The sequence below is a fragment of the Mustela nivalis genome (genome assembly GCF_964662115.1).
Source record: "Mustela nivalis genome assembly, chromosome: 15".
Lineage (NCBI taxonomy): Eukaryota > Metazoa > Chordata > Mammalia > Carnivora > Mustelidae > Mustela > Mustela nivalis.
Window position 1 is genome coordinate 29,665,072 of NC_139034.1, and position 21,499 is coordinate 29,686,570.

The window sequence follows — 21,499 nt, forward strand, 5'->3', positions numbered from 1 at the left end:
CTGTATTCTCTCAAATACAGCTTTAAATGGGTGTTCGCAGCCACTAACCACCAAACAAATCATTTACCTGAGACTGGAACATCAGAAAAGGAATGAAGAGAATGACTTCCTTTAAAAATGTGAACTTGAAGTCATGGTCTGTGAATACCACAAAGATTCGAAAAAAAAAAAAAAAAACCAGCGAAAACAAAACTAAAACTCATGTCCTATGAATACCACCATAGATGATCAACAAAAACTCTAAGAATTTCAGAGCAACAGCAAGGGATGGCACTAATGCCTTAAGTTTTGATCATATCTCTCAGGTGGAGGGGTCTCAGCAACCAAAAGCAGGCCCCAAATAGAGTCACTCATGCTAAGCCCACACCATCAGACTGAGACTTAATGCCTCACCTAACTGAGGCTTTGGCCGCTCCCAGGAATATAACCTTAACCAGTCAGACTGAATTTCCTGGTCAGCTAGTGAGGAAATCCACCTGATAAACTCCTGCAGTTCCCCAAAGGAAGGTAACCCTGCCTAAAATTATAGACACTCCCTTTTCCTGCCTGGTCTGCCTGTAGAAGCCTCCCCTTTTTGCAATGAGGAAGAGCTCCTTTCTATTTACTAGAGGGGATGCTGCTAGATTCATGAATCATTGAATAAAGCAATTAGATCTTTAAGTTTACTCAGTTGAACTTTATTTTTTTTTAACATATCTAATGATTATATCACAGATTATACTTGATTTATTAATAAAATAAAAGTTCTATTTAGTTCTTGATCTGAACCCAATTTGAACAAAAGCACATTTCTCATTAGGTCCAAAGACTTTTCTGAAAGTTTAATGTTGGCTTTATACCAGAAATTTTCTAAATCTAGGCATTCTTAACTGAACAATGAACCATTTAATTATCCATTAATTTTTCTGACTGAAAAATAAGTGCACTTTAACCTAGGAAAGGGTGAGAACCAAGTTGATTTGACTTGTTTCTTACAGCATCCAGTCTATAACTATTTAGTGTTAAGCTTCTATGTGGTAATAACAAAAAAATGTAGGAAACCCTGTGGTTTTATACATGGATAAGTGAAGCCCAAAGAGATTATGTGGTTTTCTGAAAGACCCACAGATGGTAAAAGGCAGAAACAAAGCAGAGGTCATCTTAAATTTTTAAAATATTTCCAATACTGACTAAATAAAGATAGTTCTCAACTTCTTTCTCAAAACTGACTCTCCCAATTTTTCACACTATGGCAGTCTAGACTAATGTGGGTAGGTCCCACCTTCTACAAATACGTAGATTATTTACAAAAAGTTTTTTTTTAAAAGACTTTTATTTGTTTATTTATTTGACAGAAGGAGAGGGAACACAAGCAGGGGGAGTAGGAGAGGAAGAAGCAGGCTCCCCACTGAGCAAGGAGCCGGATGTGCACCTTGATCCCAGGACTCTGGGATCATGACCTGAGCCAAAGGCAGACACTTAAGGACTTAGCCACCCAGATGCCCCTACAAAAAAGTTTTAAATGCATAGTCAAGCTCAAAAGAAAGGAAGACACCTTCTCAGGTGTTACAAATGAAGAGAACTCAAAGCCAAAGCAGTAAGTCTGAGCTACCTGAGCAGTATGCCACCCACGTAGGGGATTGGGCTGACTCTGCTTCCAAGCCCTGGAGGCTGGGGACAGGCTGGCATTCTAAAGAAGTGTTACTTTAAACGTAATGTGTCCTTACCTACACAGATATTAACTAAAAAAGTTGGTGTGACAATATTAATATCAAATAAAATGGACTAAGTTAAAAATCAGTTCTGTGTAAGGTGAAAAATAGAACTTAAAAATAAGTTCTATGTAGACAAAATAGTCTATACCATTTTCACAGGAAAGGGCTCTGAGGTAAGGAATGTAAATCCAATCTTTGGGTCTGGGACTGATTATTACAGTACTTGGGGAACTTAGGCTGAGAAAAGGGTACCCGTTATTCCCTACTCCCTTTCAAAGGGCTTCAGTCTACAGTTATCCCCAAGAGGACACATCTTGAAATTAAAGTACAGACCAGAGCTTTATTAACTAAAACAGTCAAGTTTCAGTTTCAGTTATGAGTATAAATGTTTGCAACTATGGAGAATGATATTTTATAAAATGTCTAAAAAGAAAGAATAGAGAAAAGTTTATAGAATTCCTTCTCTGAGTTAACTAACCACTTCCTAAACTATAAAGACATTTAAAAGGAATACAAAAATCTGTCCTTTGCAAAATATACTTCCAAAAATAAATTTAAAACATGAAAGATCTATATTGGCCTTTAAAACAAGCTTTAAATTTACCGTGAACTTTCCCTTCCCATCCCAAAATTTCTTTTGAGTTTTATGTTCTCCAAATACAAAGTATATGTTAGTATCTACTTCTGAATAATTCCAGTAAGTTTTTCTTTTTAAATTACAAATTTGGAAAAGAACTAATAAAGCCATATCAAGAGATCTCAGCATGCTAGAGTTCATTTTATTAAAATGAACTAATTGTGAGGCACCTGGCTGGCTTGTTTGGTGAAGCATGCAACTCTTGATCTTGGGGTTGTGGGTTTAAGCCCCACGCTGGGTGTAGATATTACTTAAAAAAAAAAAAAAAAAAAAAAAAAAGTTTAAAAAATAAAATAAAATAACTATGGACTCTGAAAAATAACCTGAGGGTTTTGAAGGGGTGGGGGTGGGAGGTTGGGGGAACCAGGTGGTGGGTATTAGGGAGGGCACGGATTGCATGGAGCACTGAGTGTGGTGCAAAAACAATGAATACTGTTACGCTGAAAAGAAATTAAAAAATTAAAAAATAATAATAATAAAATAAAATGAACCAATTGTGACAAATGAAAATGGCTGTAATTAAAGATCTTAGCTTTAGATTTTCTCAGTAGCTAAGCAAACAGAAATAAAGCCAGAAACCTTGGCCACAAAAGACTTTTAAAAAAACTATCCCTGGGGCACCTGGGTGGCTCAGTGGGTTAAGCCTCTGCCTTTGGCTCAGGTCATGATCTCAGGGTCCTGGGATCAAGCCCTACAGGGGGGCTCTCTGCTCAGTAAGGAGCCTGCTTCCCCCCTCTCTCTCTGCCTGCCTCTCTGCCTACTTGTGATCTCTCTCTGTCAAATAAATAAATAAAATATTTAAAAAAAAAAAAAAAAAAAAACTATCCCTAGGGTGCCTGGGTGGCTCAGTCAGTTTAGCCTCTGCCTTTGGCTGAGGTCATGATTCCAGGGTTCCTGGGGTCGAGTCCTGCATTGGGCTCCCTGCTCAGGAGGTAGTCTGCTTCTCCCTCTCCCTCTGCAGTTCCCCCTGCTTGTGTCCTCTCTCTTTCTAAATAAATAAATAATATTAAAAAACAATTCCTAAAAAAGACCCCAAAACCCAACACTATTCCTCATAAGCGGGAAGTATACTCATCAATTTATTATTAGAACAATCTTTTATCCCTCCTCTGCCCCTCAGCATAGGCACAGAGACAAAACAAACAACAACAAAGAACAAACAAACTTTTAGGCTAAGTTTAATTTGTCACTTTTTTGTCTAGAGTCCTCTTCACCTCAGAAAATATCTTTTATCTTTCAATTTTAACTAAGGTCAAAATGTCAAGTTTGAGATAAAGATTTTTAAATCCCAAACTTAAAACAAAACAAAGCAAATAAAAGCCTAAGTTGCATTTCATTTTGCACTTCCACTCACTGCAACTCCCAGGAGACTATATCTTTTCAGTGAATCACCATTCTGGATGCCGAATGCGTCACTTCCCTAACATCTTGGCAAGTCCTGTGTTATCTTAGTCACAGGGTTTTACATTACAATTTAAGCAACAAACTAGTATATTAAGTGGTGAGTCACTATTTTTTTTGTCTTTGCCTTTCTTAAAATTAAAAACATCTAAATATTCAGAGACAAATTATTTCTATATTCTATTTTTTTTTTTTAAAGATTTTATTTATTTATTTGACAGGCAGAGATCACAAGGAGGCAGAGAGGCAGGCAGAGAGAGAGAGAGAGAGAGAGAGAAACAGGCTCCCTGCTGAGCAGAGAGCCCGATGCGGGACTCGATCCCAGGACCCTGAGATCATGACCCGAGCCGAAGGCAGCGGCTTAACCCACTGAGCCACCCAGGCGCCCCCCCGCTTTTTTTTTTAAGATTTTATTTATTTATTTGACAGGCAGAGATCACAAGGAGGCAGAGAGGCAGGCAGAGAGAGAGAGAGAGAGGGAAGCAGGCTCCCTGCTGAGCAGAGAGCCCGATGAATTTCTATATTCTTGCTGGGGATTTTAGAGACTCACTCTCAGAACTTATCAGGAGATCTCCAGGAATGCACATCAGAATCATGAAGGTAACTTTTTTCATAATATACTTGTTTTGTCTCCACTAGACACCCAATAAATTAGAATCTCTCCGGAAAACTCAGAAGATTAAAATAACAAGGAAATACTATGCAATATTAAAAAGAACAAAGTTCATCTTATCAAGTCTGGGTCTGAGTTTACCCTTCTAGTAAATTAGCCCGCTACTGTTTCACAGATACTGGCAGAACACATGAAGCTCCAGGGTCAGAGACAACCTGATCATTCACAGTGCAGCAAGCAGAATCAGTACCATGTGTGTGATGTTTCCCTTGCCCACAAGTCCCATGGGGGTCATGCAGATGGCCCAGAGGGGTTCCGAGACAGGAAGTGGGTGGTGTTATAGGAAAGGAACACTAAGCCTGGGCACTGCTGTTTTATCACAGACAGTAAGCAAACCTCCTCTCTGTCCCAGAGGAAGACATCAGCTCAACCTTCAGCTCAACCTTCAAGGTTGCTTGCTACAAACACAACTCCAAGAAATGGCCTAGATAAAGAGCAGTTAGGGCCTTGCATACTTTAAACCAGCAAGATGTGTTGGGAGTACGAGAGAACAGTGTGTTTCTCAACACATTTATGCAAACTAGTATGGAAATGTATCAAGAACTGAATTTAAAAATTAAAAAAAAAAGACGTAGGAGCATATCATACAACAATTTGGATTTGTTTTCCTTTTTACAGGAGACATGTATATTCTTGTAAATGCATTGAAACTTTTAGAAGGATATGAAAGGTATGTAAGAACATGCCTTGGAAGTAGAAATGGGAAACTTGAGTATAAGAAGGACTTTTATTCTACTTTATACCATTGTTTTTGCTTTGTGATTACAAATGTCTTTTTAAAATTTTTTAAAAATTCACCTGTTTTTTGTCAGTAGATATCCTGGCCATCTCTTCATTATCTCCTAAGGGTCCATGCTTTCCCTCTTCCTTTTCCTAATTCAAAGCAGATTAAGGGGGGAAAATTAGTGCACAAAACATAGAATTAATTCAGTATTTCCTATTTGAAGGCTGGTTTTCTTGGTTTTAAATCATGTTTTTTTTCTTCCTGATGAAAGTGCATTGACTTCACCCTTTTTTCAGGTTCAAGTTTAGACTACTTAACCTAGTATATAATGCCTTTACATATAAAGTCCCCTCCATATTTTTCCAAAATCCAGAAGTACTAAAACTTGTGGTCTGAAAATAAAATTCTGTAGTTAAAGAATTGGAGTTGGGAAGTTTTAAGGAACAGTCTAGAATGTGGCCATAACTTAAAAGGGTTAAATGGGAGTAAGGGTATATTAACTGCAATTGGGAAGATAAGGAAACTATGCAGCTAAGGCATTAGATATGGTAGGCAGAATGATGGTCTCCCAAAGACTTGCCTGTCCCAGTCCCTGGAGACTATGGTTCTGTTTATGTTACTATGGCAAGACTGTAGATGGAATTAAGGCTGCTCATCATCTGACCTTGAGATGGGGAGGATTATCTGGGTGGACCCACTGTAATCACAAGGGTCCTTCCCAAAGTGAGGCACATCAGTACCAGCGTGATGCAGCATGAGACTCAGTCTGCCACTTCTGGCTTTACAGATGGAGGAAGAAGTTCATGGGCCAAGGCAACTGGGGAGCTTCTAGAAACTGGGAAAGACAAGGAAATGGAAACTCCTCCAAGCCTCCAAGAGGAAAACAGCCCTGCTGACACTTTGATTTCAGTCCAGTAAGACCCATTTTGGGGTTCTGATTTCCAGAACTGTAGGATAGTAACTATATAAAATGTGTGTTTTAAGCCATCAACTTTGTGGTAATTTGTTACAGAAGTAATAGGACACTAACATACGAAGTACACAAGTCTTTCTAAAAGTAAAACTTGAAGTAGGAAGTTTTGAGTCAGGGGCTAAACTCCTTCATTTATTAATTCAATAATATTTACTGAATCCTTGCTATGTGCCAGCCACAAACCTACTTGCTGAGGATGCAGCCCTTATAGACACAGGAAAGTGACTAGGAAGTGAGCAGATTATTGACACAGAATGATACAGCAAGATTCTGTGAGCCTGAAGGTAGATGGGATATGTAATAAACTGGAGAAAGTTTGAAAGTGGGAATGATAAACTTGGTGAATGTTGGAACTCTGTCTTCTGAAACAAATGTTGGATGCTAAAAAAAAAAAAAAAAAAAAAAAAAAAAAAAAAAAACCTCTAAAAAGTTTACAAGAAAAGCCATGTCCTGGGAATCACATTTTATCCCAGCAGAACAGGAAGTGGGAAAGTGATGATCTTGGTAATGGAATGGTAGGAGGGAGATGGTAGTAGTGGTGATGATGATTATTACATAAGTGATAATAATAAAGTACCTAACAGTGTTTCCCAAGCACCAGGCTCTAAACTATCTCATTTAATCCTCATAACTTTACAAAGTAGCCCCTATTGTTTCCATTTTAGAAATGAAGAAATTGTGGCTGAGAGTGATTAAATAACTCTGTAGCTAGTCAATGGGAAAACCAGGACCTGAGCCCCAAGTCCACTGTCTTAACCATTATGTTATCCTGCTACTGTTCTGGAAAAGTACAATGAGTACACAACGGGAAGAACTGGGTGAGAGGGACAGTACCTGATATGTAAAAAATGAGGTGGAGTGCCTAGGTGGTTCAGTGGGTTAAGCCTCTGCCTTTGGCCCAGGTCATGATCTCAGAGTCCTATGACTGAGCCCTGTGTTGGGCTCTCTGCTCAGTAGGGAGCCTGCTTCCCCCTCCACCGCCTGTCTGCCTCTCTGCCTACTTATGATCTCTCTCTCTCTGTCAAATAAATAATAAAATCTTAAAAAGAAAAAAATGAGGCAACGATACACTTATTCTAGTTCTTATTTTACAGTCACATTCAGGCAATTTAGGTATGTTTAACTTAACTAAAATGAAAAGCTATGAACCAATAGGAGAGATTATTATTTCGAAACAATGGCCATTTTCAGTAGTCCTAACTTCTGTTCTAAAACTTTGAGTTAGCTGTGCTTTTCCCAAGTCTCAAAAATAATTAGTTTCTTTCCCAACTCACTTATCTAATTTTGGGCTGGATTCTTAAAAATTATTGGATTTTATACTTAATGTAAACTCTGTTGAACAATCCTCAAAGAGCATCCATACAGTATAAATATTTTACAACACAGAAAATCTCAGATATTAGTCATATTTAGAAGGGGTGCCTGGATGGCTCAGTGGGTTAAAGCCTCTGCCTTCAGCTCAGGTCATGATCCCAGGGTCCTGGGATCGAGCCCCGCATTGGGCTCTCTGCTCAGCATGGAGCCTGCTTCCTCTTCTTTCTTCCTGCCTCTCTGCCTACTGTGGTCTCTGTCAAATAAATAAGTAAAATCTTAAAAAAAAAAAAAAAATAGAAGTGGTTTTAAGTTAAAATACATTGAATCTGGTAAAAATGAATGACAATCTAAATGTCCAGTACTAAAGGAATATACATGGTACATCAATACAATGGACCTGTTATGCCAATATTAAAACATAGTAACAAACACATATAGTCCATAGTTTGTGCCAGGCACTATCCATGAGCTTGTAAACTCGTTCACTTTTCATAAAAGCCCCCTGTAGTATGTACCAGTAACATTCCATTTCATGGATAAGGAAGTTGAGAGAGGGAAAATAACTTACTCAATATTACACAACTACTCAGAGGTAGAGTCCAGATTTGAACCCAGGTAGGCTAACTACAAAACCACTGCTCCTTTTAAACCATTAGACTAACTTCCTGCTCCAGGGGGAATAACAGTATTACAGCATAATCATTTTCCTATGTTAAGTGAAAAAGGCTGAATCCAGAAGTGAATGATCTCAAAAAACATCGCAAGAGAGAGAAAAGAGAGAGAAGGAAAAGACTGAGAAACAGCACAATAATGTCAGTAATCACTAGACAATGAAATTATGAAAAAAAATTTTTTCTTTAGTCCATTTTATAAATAATAAGCATACATTACTTGGGTGAAATAAAAATATTTTAGAAGATAAAAGATTGGCTAAGTGTCAAAGGCAGTATTTCCAATCTAATTACATGTCAAATTGCATCTTAGGGTTTCTATGACTTACTTTTTATAGAAAAAGCAGAATAAAAAATTTAAGTGAAACAAACATTATTTTAGCTTAAAGAACATTTTTCTTCTCTTGAAAGGAAAAAGATCGTACTCAACCCTATGAACATATTGTGCGATTAATACTGAATTTATTTTAATTTAATACACAACTCTGTTGAGAAAGACCTTAATTTCAGCAGAGGATTTATTCTTGAGATACATATTATATATATACAGAAATATATATGTGCATATATATATACATATATATGAATTAAAATGAGATAAAATCTTCATATTAAGAAAAAATCTTCAAAATTAGTACACAATCTCTAATAAGCCCAGCTTTTCAAATGTGCTTTTAAAAAGTCTTAAATCTCGGGGCACCTGGGTGGCTCAGTCAGTTAAGCAACTGACTCTTGATTTCAGCTCAGGTCATGATCTCAGGTGGGATCAAGCCTCACATATATCCTGGGGCAGAGCCATGTGACAGGCTCTATGCTCAGTGGGGAGTCTGCTTGAGATTCTCTATCCCTCTCCCTCTGTTCCCTACCACTACTCATGTGCATGTGCACTCTCTCTCAAATAAATAAATAAAATCTTTAAAATAAATAAAGTAAAAAGTCTTAAATCTCTTAAGCATTTGCTTCTGTGTCTTCAAGACAATTTTATCTGCAAAGAAACAAAAACAAACCCAAAAACCCAATGGGTTTGAAAATCTTCCACTTTCATAAAATAATATTAAGCTACTAAGAGACAGAAAGAATAAAAGACTTCAAAATCATGAAGGAAGTGAAGACTTTCTCAAAGCCATTAATAATACATGAAGCCAGGGTGGGGCTGAGGGATTGATTAATAGGAAGTAAACCTGCAAAACATTTTAAATAATGTTTTACTACTTATTAAACACTTCACATAGTAATCAGAGAAGAAAACTACTCCAAGAGATATCATTTTATCAGGAAAAGTGAATTCCCTATATGCACACAGACATTATACCCTTCACAAAAATCAACTCAAAATGATCACAGACCCAAATGTTAAACATAAAACTAAAAAACTCCATAAAAAATAACAGGAGAAAACCGAGATAACACTGGGTATGGTGATGGTGTTTTAGATACACAAAGGAACGATCCATGAAAGAAATCAGTGATGAACTGGACTTGATAAAAATTGAAACTTTCTCCTCTGTGTAAGACACTGCCAAGAGAATGAGAAAACAAGCAACAGACTGGGAGAAAATATTTGCAAGAGACATATCTGATATAAGACTATTATCCAAAATATACAAAGAACTCTTAAAACTTAACAATAAGAAAATAACCTGACTAAAATATGGGCCAAAGACCTTAACAGACACCTCACCAAAGAAGATATACAGATGACAAATAAGCATATGAAAAAATCTGCACATTACATGTCTTGAGAGAAATGCAAATTAAAACAAGATACCACTACATGCCCATAAGAATGCCCCAAATCCAGAACGCTGACAAACCAAATACTGGAGAGGATGTGAAGCAACAGTAACTCTCATTCATCGCTGGTGGGGATGCAAGATGGTACAGCCACTCTGGAAGACAGTTTGGTAGTTTCTGACAAAACTAAATACACTCTTTATCATACAATCCAGCAATCATGCTCCTTGGTATTTACCCAAAGGAGCTGAAAACTCACATCCACACAAAAATCTGCATACAGATATTTATAGCAGCTTCATTCATAACTGCAATAACTTGGAAGCAACCAAGATATCCTTCAGCAGGTGAATGGATAAATTACATGTGGTATATCCAGGCAATGGATCTTATTAAGCAGTAAGAAGAAGTAAGTGATCAAGCCGTGAAAGAACATGGAAGAACCTTAAATGCATACTGCTAAGTGAGAGAAACCAACCTTAAAAGGCTACATACTACTGTATGATTCCAACTATATAATGTTCTGGGAAAAGGCAAAATTATGGAGACAGTTAAAAAAAAAATCAGTGGTTGCCAACGTTGGGAGGGGTGGGGGAAAAGATAAATAGGTGAATCACAGAGAATTTTTAGAGCAATGAAAATATTCTATATGATACCATAATGATGGATACATGTTATTATACATTTGATGTACACAGGATATACAGCACCACGACTAAACTGTAGTGTAAACTATAGACCTTGGGTGATCATGATGTGTCAATGCAGGTTCATCAACTGTAGCAAACGTACCACTCTGGAGAGGATGTGGTTAGTGATGGAGGCTATTCATGTAGGGAGGAGCAGAGAGTATACAGGAAATCTGTGTACTTTCCTGGAAATTTAGCTCTGAACCTATAAGTGCTTTAAAAAGATAAAGTCCTAATCATTAAAAAGTTAATTCCTTAATTCCCTGTTAAAAAATTCTTCAGTGTAGTCCCTACTTATAAAATCTAAACTGCCTTGCAAGGCATACAATGTTTTTTATTTTCTGATTCCTGTATACCTTTCCAAGATCATCTCAGTCTCTTCCCTTCACCCAAGTTCACCCTCTCCCATGAGGACCACAAGTTCTCTCACTCCTTCAAGCTTTTCCATATGGAGTCCCTTGGCTTGGTAAATACCTATTCATTCTTCACGTCTCTGTGCAAATGGAGCCTCCCCTGTGCATCCTTCTCTCACTTCCCCACGCAGAGCCTGGCCTGCAGTCTTCACAGTCTCGGTAGCATCTCTGCTTCCTGCATCTTGTTTAAATACCTAATTTTTGTCTCCATTAGAAAATAAGAATCAAATCTTTCTTTTTTATCTCCAAAGCCAAGCACACAACCTTATCCACTGAAACGAAGACACCAAAAAGAAAAAAGAGAAAGAGAATGATTGTGTTTAAGGATTTACAAAAAGTCATCTTGTGGAAAATGTGAGGCAATCTTACAGCACAATTATTGGCAAGTTGGAAACTTGCATAAGCATAGGCAGGATGCAAGCACGATTTTGTAAGAGAAAAGCAAAAATCCTGCGCTTAAAAAAAGACTGAAGGAAAGTACCAAAATGTTAAAAGTGATGTTGTTAGAATGGTGGGAAGCCATGGGTAATTTCCCCCCCTCTCCTTTTTTCAAAAAATGTCTTCAATGCTTAAACAACCTAATACTATTTTCCCTATATGGCCTTGGCCCCCTAAAAACACTCTAAACTTCCTAATCTATCAAACCAAATGGTAAGAACCTAGGACCATGCCACTCCAAGCATGGAGGAAAAAGATGAGAAGCACCTTGGTGCCCAAGGGTTGGAGAAAGTGAAGATGCAGGCTTTTATGATTATTCTTTCTATATATTCCTAACCTGTTTTGATCACCTTTTAGATCCAAAAAAGAGACTATTTACATGGAACAAGAAACCAATTAGCATTCACAGATTACCTACTATAAGAATAGATGCTAAAGGGGGATTAAAAAAATACACAGTAAAATAAGATAAAATAAGACACAGTAATAAAAACGAGGTAAAATAAAGCATGATCTCCATTTTCATGTAATTTATAGTTCTGTAGAAGGGGATAACTACTCACATGAAACATCAATAGTACACAACTGGGTCATAGATTATGCCATCCAATTGCCCAAACCAACATATAAGTACCATTAACACCTGATAAACATGGCACAATCTGAGAGCGTAACAATTCTATTTTTAGATTAGAAAGATGAGCTATTACAGCTATAAGTTACAAATATCACACTAAACCACAGAAATATTTTGCGAATTTTAAGGTTTTTGAGTTTGCTTTTAAGTGTGGCAGAAACTGGAAAAGCGTAATTTAAACCCCTACTAAGTGGGAAAGACTAAGGAAACCAAATATACCTGAGATTTTTGTCTTTGGGCTTTCACTGCTGGGAAGAGCTCCATCCAGAGACTGAGCAGAGTGAAAAGGTTGACTTTAGAAAGCCTTGGTATTTGACCTACAAAAGAGAGGGCAGACACTTTAAAATTTTTTACTAAAGATGAAAACAGGAACTCACCCTCAATGCCATTTGGGTGCTGCAGCCTTAACTTGGCTGCTTTCGTAGGAAGCAGAGAAAAAACGATAAGAGGACAAGAGAATCAAAGGGCAGGAGTCGGGCTACAACCTCACTTTCAGCGACCTCCTCCGGCACTTTTCAAAGTCGGGCCCTTTCTCCAGCCCTCACATGGCAAGGAAAACAAAATGGTACATCTGATACATGTAACTATGGGAAAAAATCCAAACTAAGTCATGAAAAGTCCTTGCGTCTGAGGTCATGGTGGAGCAAGCTTTAAATTGTGGTGTTGCAAGAAGGACAGTGCGGTGACCTTCGCGGGTAAGGCAGCTGAAATACAGGGAAGCGTCGTGTGTGGTTAATTCGGAAATCAAGTCAAAAGCGCGGAATTTTCAGGCTCAATACCCCAGATCCCAGCTCTAGGTCCTGGGAGGAAAAGTAAAGGGCGGGGGGTGGGGAAAAAGGGGAGTGAGCGCGACTTCAACAGCAGGTCCTGCCGGGCCAGGGGTTCCTGGTAACCGAGCCGAGAACGCGTCTAGGGCGGGAATGCGATATCCCAGGGCAGAAGCGCGGGCGAAGAGGGGCAGGCAGGGAAAGCGGAGTTACGCGGAGGCAGAGGCTCAGGGCAGAGCCGAAAGGCTGGGGTGGCAGCGGCAGGGTCCGAGGCACTCACCAGTCATGCTGCCAGTCTGGGTGCTGACTGACCGCCCGGCCCCCGCGCTCTCCAGATTTTGCATCTGCCCTGCTTCTTTCATCCCAAGCCTAGCGGCCTCTGCTGCCCAGAATACCTCTGGCTATCTGGCATGATCTTGGCCCTAGCGGCTCCACCTCCCGCCTCCTCCCAGCAACTGTACGGCAACCGCCAACTCGGCGCAGCCAGTGACGTAAGAGCCCGACCGCCACTTCCGGGCGCCCTGTGTGTCGTATCAGCGAGGTGTGGCGGCCGTGGCGCAGGGCTGCCCCTCTGGCGGCGGCTGCCTGGGTGAACAGCCCGGCGCACTAAACACTGTCAGGCCTGACTTCAGCTGTCGATGTTTTTGGCCTGGAAGTCGCAGGTTGTGCGGCCTCTGACAGAGTGATGAGGCCTGCGCAGACTTGAGATTTCAGGTGAGAAGAGTGAAGGGGAACTGAAATGGAAGCGCCGCCCCATCTGTCACAGCCGCGATCTTAGAGAAGGGGAAGGCGGGGTCGGGGAGGTGGGAGCTGGGCGGTGCAGGTGGTTGTTACCGTCAGATATTGGCCAGTCCTTAGGAACTCAGTGCCAGGGACTACCATAGGGACGTTCTGCTGCTCATCAAACGTACCACCTCAAGAAGTCCAACTGTAGGGGCACCTGGATGGCGCAGACGGACTCTCGGTTTTAGCCCAGGTCATTATCTCGTGGTCCTGGGATCGAGCCCCTTGTCGGACTCTGCTCTCAGCGTGGTCTGTTTCAGATTCTTTCTCTCTCAAATAAATCAAGTCTTTAAAAAAAAAAAAAAAAGTCCAACCGTGATTATGAGAAAGGTGGGGGTGGGAAGAAGTAGCAAGTGGCACCTGGAAAATATGGGGAGTGCCATATTGACATTGCAGGGTTGTGCCCAGTGCATTTGATTATTTTGTTAAGTGTCCCAGGCATGACTCAAAAACTCCTCGCTAGTGACTCAGAGCCCAGTTTCCCTCACCAACCCAATACACAACTTGAAATACTGACAAATATCAAGACATAAAAACAGCTTTTCGAAAGCAAAAGCTGAAAGTTACAAAAATGCATCATTTTGTAAAGGACTGAGGTAGTACTCTTTGGTGATAATGGGTATGGCTTATAGTTCCTTAATTATATTACAGTGGGGTATTTGAGGAATGTGACAATATGAGTCTAAGTTTACATAGAAGATTAAAGGGCCAAGAATAGCCAAGATATTCTTGAAGAAAATAAGATCTTTTTGGGGGGAAGGGAGGTAAATAAACAAGTGATAGGCAATACAAAGCCGCCAAACAGGCACATATGTGTATAGAAATTTGATATGACACAGGTGACCTTATATATCAATGAGGATATAGTGCTGCTGTTAACTGACTATCCAAATGGAAAATAAAATTGGGTCCCTTCCTCACTAAATGCACAAAAATGAATTCTACATGCATGTGAATGTAAATGTCAAAGCAAAAACTTACGATATTTAGAGGAAATATTAAAAAATATTTTATAACCTTGAGTAGGAAAGACATTTATAAAGATACTAAGATATAAAACCCACCCATTAAAGAGAATGATTGGTACGTTTGGTACTTTAAAATGAAAAACTGTGCACTGAAAGACATAATGAAGTAAGTGAAAAGGCAAGTGGCAAACAGAAGAAGATATTTATCATACACACTCCCAAGTGAGAATGAATATCCAGAATATTTAAAGAATGCTTACAAATGATTAAGAAACGGGGCGCCTGGGTGGCTCAGTGGTTTGGGCTGCTGCCTTTGGCTCGGGTCATGATCTCAGGGTCCTGGGATCGAGCCCCGCATCGGGCTCCCTGCTCCGCAGGAAGCCTGCTTCCCTCTCTCTCTCTCTCTGCCTGCCTCTCTGCCTACTTGTGATCTCCGTCTTTCAAATAAATAAATAAAATTAAAAAAAAATGATTAAGAAACAAAGAGAAATGGTTAACAGGTATTTCATAGAGAAATTTTTAAAAAAGATATTTGTATCTTATATATATGTATATATGTGATTATTTAATATATACAATATATTAATTATCTTTAATCTCTATGAGTAAAATCTACCCCTAGAAAAACTATTAGTTTTGTTGCTCACTTCCTTCTTTTTAGATTGCTGTTTTCATTCCATTTTCAGTCCTTTAGTATTTCAGAGTTGTTTAAATATTCTGTTTCCTTTATTTTCTTGCTAGTTCAGCCATATTTTATCTGGCATTTTTGGGTGCTTTGTAACAAATTTGTTTGGGCTATCCTGTCTACAGTATTACTGGAAATAATAGTTCTGCTGCAAAGAAGAATAAAAACTAAAAAGGAGTATAAGACAAATGCTACCTAAGTGCTTAGACATGGACAAGCTCAGTTCAAGTGAGCACAACAAAGGCTAGCTTAATCAATAAAATGGTTTTAAAAATCAATAAATAATCGATGGAAAGAACATGGACTTTGCAGTCAGATAGAGAAACTGACATCTCTGACCACCCAAGCTGTTTACTAGTTAGCTATGAGTTAGCTGAGACTCTGTTAGCTATGGGTAACAAATACACACCAAATCTCAGTGGCTTGCCACAGCAAAGGTTTCCTTCTGGCTCAAATTCCATGCTACTGCACTCTTTCTGTGAATTGGCTCTGGGATCCAGGCTAACGGAGCAGCCTTTGGATATTCTTTTCTCCTGGCAGGCGAAAAAAAGATGGCAGAACTACATGACCCTTAGAGCAAGTCTCATGTCATGAGATGGGATGTATAATCCTGTTTCAGAGACATGCTGGAAAGGCAGGTTCAGCAGGTATCTCAACAACAATGCGATATTAGTAAATTGGCTTTACTAATCATGGATACTTTGCCTGCTACTTCATGTCTTGTCAGAGCAAAGAACTTCACATCCCCCTTTCCAGAATCTGTAGTTTCTAACATTTTACCACATTTGTACCATTTTTTTGTTACTCTTTCTGTTACATTTACACACCTCCCCACGCCATTCTTTTTCGGAGTCATTTAAGAGCAGGTTACAGGGGCGCCTGGGTGGCTCAGTGGGTTAAGCCTCTGCCTTCGGCTCGGGTCATAATCTCAAGATCGAGCCCCGCATCAGGCTCTCTGGTCAGCAGGGAGCCTGCTTCCCACCCCCTCTCTCTGCCTGCCTCTCTGCCCACTTGTGCTCTCTCTCTCTCTCTCTCTCTGTATCAAATAAAATCTTAAAAAAAAAAAAAAAAAGAGGGCGCCTGGGTGGCTCAGTGGGTTAAGCCGCTGCCTTCGGCTCAGGTCATGATCTCAGGGTCTTGGGATCGAGTCCCATATCGGGCTCTCTGCTCAGCAGGGAGCCTGCTTCCTCCTCTCTCTCTGCCTGTCTCTCTGCCTGCTTGTGATCTCTGTCTGTCAAATAAATAAATAAAATCTTTAAAAAAAAAAAAGAGCAGGCTACAGAGACTATGCCCACCCACCCCCCCAGCTAAAAAACTCCAGTATATTTTCCTCCAGAACAAAGACACTCTAACACAGGCTAATCCAACAGTCTAAAACAAGAAATCAGCGTTGATTGGTCACTGCAGGGCAATCCACATTCAAATTTTGAAGTGTTTCAACATGCGTCATTTCCATTCTGGTTCAGTATCCCATCCCAATTCACTTTTTGACCCTTGCTATTTCCTCTCGCCTGGAACATTTCCTTGGTCCTTCCTCCTGTCTCACAACGTTAACAGTTTTAAAGGCTCTAGGCTTTTCATTCTGTTAAGAGTCCTCTCCACCAGGATCATTCTGATGTTTCCTCACAACCAGACTCAGGCCATCCATTCTTGATAGGAATGCCACAGAAGTGATAGTCTGCTCTTTTTTTCCATGGATCACATCATGGATCACATCCCAGCCATGGTGACACCAGCCTTGTTCACCTGGCAAGTTAGCACCGGTCAAATTTCTAAAGTCACTAACAAAGTCATTATCTTTTCCTCTGTAATGGGTCAGTATTTTGTGGAGAGAAATCCCCCAAGTTACACCAATGTCCTATACCCATTAAACCTCCACATACCAACTTTAGCATCTGTTGGTGATTCCCATGCGAATTAACCACCATTGTGATGGCTGTCTAGCTGTGATTTCTTATTTCCATCATTTCTCCTACATATAGTTATCATTCTATAATAAGGAGGAGATTTTCCCTCTTCCTCATTCATTCATTCATTCATTCATTCGTTCATACCTGTATGGACTTGTTTTCTCTATTTTATTCAATGAGCTGTAATCTGTTATTTATTTTAGTGCTCAAATTGTCCCATATTTGATGAAATCCTCAAGTTGTCTCTTTTATCCTTTTGACACATCCCTGTAAGTCTTTGAGCACTTACTTACATTCCAGTGCAACAAGATGCTCCAGAATTCATTTTCTACATTCCCTGAACCAGACATAGAGCCGACATTTCCCCAAGGAGCCCTGGTTCTTCTTAGTGTTTAAAAATGAAGATCTCGGCAGTAAGTATGCTATGTCATTATGACTAGACATACTCCTGTATCTTTTTCAGTAGCTATATGTCTCTCTAAGAGTTCACATCAACACTTTGAATTCCAAAGTCCAGCATATCAGTTATTTCTAGCCTCTCCCTTTGTTGTATTTGTTAATCTCTTCTCCAACAGCAAGAAACTTGGCTCCCATTATTCTCAAGATAGTTTTTTCTCTTTACTTTTCCTTCTACCCTGCCTCCAATTCCTCTAATCTTATTTCTCTAGCACACTCATTGCCTCCTTGTCTGCCCACCCCTGTTGCTGCTGCCTCCATAGCCCCTTTGGCCTCCAGAGCAAGGGAAGGGAAGAAGGGGGAGGCTGTAAGATGGCTTTTTGACTGAATTATTCAGAGGGAGAAAAGAAGACAGGAAGGGAAGGAGGGAGAGAGGGAACCACGGTGGTAATAGGTTTATCACAAATTTTCCTGAAGACTAGGAGTGACTGGGTGGCTCAGTTGGTTTCTGGGTGGCTCAGGATGGTCCCACATTGGGCTCCCTGCTCAGCGGGAAACCTGCTTTTACCTCTCCCACACGCCCTGCATGTGCGCCACCCCGCCCCCCGCCCCACCCTGGTGTCTCTTTCTCTGACAAATAAAGAAAATTAAAAAAAAAATTTTTTTTTCTTGAAGACTAAATGATCCCAAGTAGCACAGTGCTTGGCAAAGAATAGTTGCTCAATATCATTAGTTATTGTCCTTCCCTTCTTTGTCTTTCATTTGCTTATTCTCTCTAGAAAACTGAAACTTCTTTTATCCTAGGTCCTATGTTGGGAATATTAGTCCTAGCAGTGTGTTTATTTGGACAGAATCTTCTCACAGCAAACAAGCTGGGGTTCCATGGAGCTGATCTTAAGACATGGTATCTATACTGGATTTATTGATACTGTTGGTATTGGCAGAGACCACATACCCGACTTGTAGAGGGAAGTGTACCTCACACTCAGTCTTGCTCTCAGACATGGAAGGCACATCATGACCAGTGACTGTCTTCTGCAGGCCTGGAGATAAGGTGGCCACAGGACTGCTATGGACTGCTCTTGGCCAGTGCACCCTTGTGAACAGGATGGGCCCTAATTTGGTCATTTCAAGCAAAGATGTGACCACCCTGAATCCCGAAATTAAGGTTTCCTAAACAATTCTCAGAAGGCAGTTCGTGACAACACTTAAACCCCAAGGAAGCAAAGAGAAGCCAGAAACAAAATGCAGGCGCCCTTCAGAACGCTCTCTTTGTTACGGAGGGCAGTGCTGCCAAAGAGAAATGACTTCTCAGGCTTACCATATGTTGTCCCAAATGATGTCCTCAAGAAAGTAAACTTGGTGCCACATGATGAGATGAATGTGCTACAAAGTAAGAATGCAGGAACCCTGGGAACTCCTGGGAACTCCTGCAGGGACTCCTGTGAGGTGGGAAAGACTGGTGAGCCCACTGCCCGTTCTGTCTGGAGGCAACTCTGCCACAAGGCCGCCCAGCAGAGGCTTGGCAGGTGGGCCTGGCCACCTTGGGCCATATCCACGCCACTCTTGGGTCCCCATTTGTGTGGCGCTCTCTGGACTGGTTTGAGTATTTCTCCATCAACATCCCTGAAGAGGTTCTATAATCAGACATGTTAGGAATCAACAGAAGACACTAGAGGGACCAAACGGGAGGGGATGGAGTATCGGCTGCGTATCAGACACCTTAAATGGTAACAGTAACAACAATATCTTACTATTTACTGTATTTACTAAGTTCTAGGTACTTTGCACATATTGTTTATACATTCCAGCAGCCTTGTGAAGTGGGTATCATTATTATTATCACTACTTAGAGGAACAAGACATGGAGGAACTTGCCCAAACAGTATATAGCTTGAAAGATGTGGGAGCAGGATATAAGCATACACTACTTCACTTAATAATCCCAGTTCTGTGATAAGACTTTTGTCCTCTCCATTTTACAGGCGAGGAAACTAAGGCCCTCGGATGACCAACATCAGTGTCACTGAGGAGCTCGTTAGAAATGCAGAATCATGAGCCCCACTTCAGACCTGTGGAACCAGAAGCTGGACAAAACTGCTGGCCAGGACCAGAGGGCTCCAGGGCGTCTCAGACTTGGAGATGCGTAAATGTCACCCAGAGACTATGACGTTAAAACCCCTATTCTAAGGGCCAGCCGCTAGAGATTCTGAGTCTCTGGTGTTTAGCAGTAGTATTTGGGCCCTCTGTAGAATTGCTTCTGACAAGTACTTTTTGGTATCACCTTATCTACCAACATTAGCTGATGTTAAAAAGCAAAATTTACATACAGGTTAAGACATAAGTACAAGGATCAAAGTTTTACTTGGCTTGGAGTTGACATACTTTTTTAAAGGTCAGAGAGTAAATATTTCAGGCTTTGGGATCTCCATCATACATCATGAGAGCAGCCACAGGCAATATGATCGACTGACTGATACGACTCAATTAATTCACCCCTTCCTTTGGCTTATAGTAGAGAAACTCCAGTGGTATTGAGACCTAGTTTGGCATGTATTTGAAGAGTCATTTACTTGGAGAGGAGGGGATTCTTAAGTAAAATAGCTAATACTGTAGGGGAGGAAAAACAATTTTTCTCCCTCCTTCTAGGTTCTTGGCTGAGAACACTCTCACCCCAGTAATAAAAGACAGATTAACAAGAAAAATAAACAATTTTTAATTACGTATATAAGGGAGCCCCACAAAGATACGAGACTTAAAGCCCACCAGGCAATTGAGACTTACATATCATCCTGAGCTAAGGAAAAGAATAGAGGTCTGGGGCTTCAAAGGGGAGGAAGCAATTGTTTGCCGTGCCATGCAGGTAGGTCTCTCAGATGAAAAAGCTTTCTCTGGTAATAGCTTTCTTCCTGGTCCTTTTTCTAATTTTTTCTAATTTTTTTAGGTAGTTAAGAACCCAACTTTTGGATCAACATGAACAGGACTGGAAGAGATTATGCTGAGTGAAATAACTCAAGCACAGACAGTCAATTATCATATGGTTTCGCTTATTTGTGGAGCATAAGGAATAACACGAAGGACATGGGGAGATGGAGAGGAGAAGTGCACTGGGGGAAATTGGAAGGGGGAGACAAACCATGAGAGACTGGATTCTCAGAAACAATCTGAGGGTTTTGGAGGGGTGGGAGGTTGGGTGAGCCTGGTGGTGGGTATTAAGGAGGACATGTATTGCATGGAGCACTGGGTGTGGTGCATAAACAATGAATTCTAGAACACTAAAAATAAATTTTAAAAAAATTTTTTAAAAAAGAAGGTGGTAAAAAGCTTTTCCTGAGACTGTAGGCCTTGGTTATCTTCAGCTCAAAATAATCCACATACCAAAGCAGGACATTCTGAGGTGGCTTTTTCTGAACCCCCTCAATATAATATTCCTGGTTAACTTTCTTCAGGCTAAATTGTAACATCATTTCTACTGGGCTATAAAATCCTAATCCTTTATCAGTTTCCACAGTGTAACTTCTCACCGGCAGGGCTGTAAATTGTCACTTCTACCAAATATGTGCTATTAATTTAAAAAAAAAACAACAAACAACCTGTGACAAGTAATCCCCATTTTATCACTTTCCAGCTGTGGAGTAGTTTTTCTCATTGGCATTAAAAGAAAAAACCTCATGAAGTTGAGTACTGTTTGCTGTAAAGATTTTTGTTAAAGACTAGTTTTCTAGCTTACAGGATATCATCCTGGAGTACCCACAGGATGAATTCTCCTGTCTGCTGTGAATCATGTAATCTTCCTAACCAGACACCGGGAATGAGTTTTGTGTCCTCACTTTCTCCCTGGTATAATCTTATTTTATCTACCCTCATTTGTATTTATTTCTTACTTTCCCCCATTAACTTAATTTTTATCTTATTTTGGGCATTTTTGTAAATTGTTTTATGTTCTTTCTGGAATACAAATTTATTTAAATAAAGAGTATGTTCAGATTGGA

The 21,499-nt window shown here is 40.0% G+C and overlaps 1 protein-coding gene and 1 long non-coding RNA gene across 6 annotated transcripts in view; one reads left to right on the top strand and one right to left on the bottom strand.

Annotated features, from left to right (window-relative positions):
* The window catches only part of CDADC1 (cytidine and dCMP deaminase domain containing 1), a 46,062-nt gene extending 32,476 nt beyond the window's left edge, over positions 1 to 13,586 (bottom strand). For 4 of the 5 annotated variants that reach the window (XR_014303610.1, XR_014303611.1, XM_082701584.1 and 1 more), the window contains exons 1-3: positions 13,046 to 13,581; positions 12,218 to 12,315; positions 5,204 to 5,278 (exon numbers count right to left, since the gene is read on the bottom strand). Coding sequence is in view for 3 of the 5 variants with exons in the window: in XM_082701584.1 (XP_082557710.1) it covers positions 5,204 to 5,278; positions 12,218 to 12,315; positions 13,046 to 13,127 (255 nt within the window). In the remaining 2 variants the exon portion in view is untranslated. Of the gene's footprint in view, positions 1 to 5,203; positions 5,279 to 12,217; positions 12,316 to 13,045 lie in introns of all 5 variants that reach the window. The other variant, XM_082701585.1, reaches the window with a different exon arrangement.
* LOC309849242 lies at positions 13,366 to 21,499 on the top strand. The gene is made up of 2 exons (XR_014303612.1): positions 13,366 to 13,479; positions 19,493 to 21,499. It is a non-coding gene; the product is annotated as an uncharacterized lncRNA (long non-coding RNA).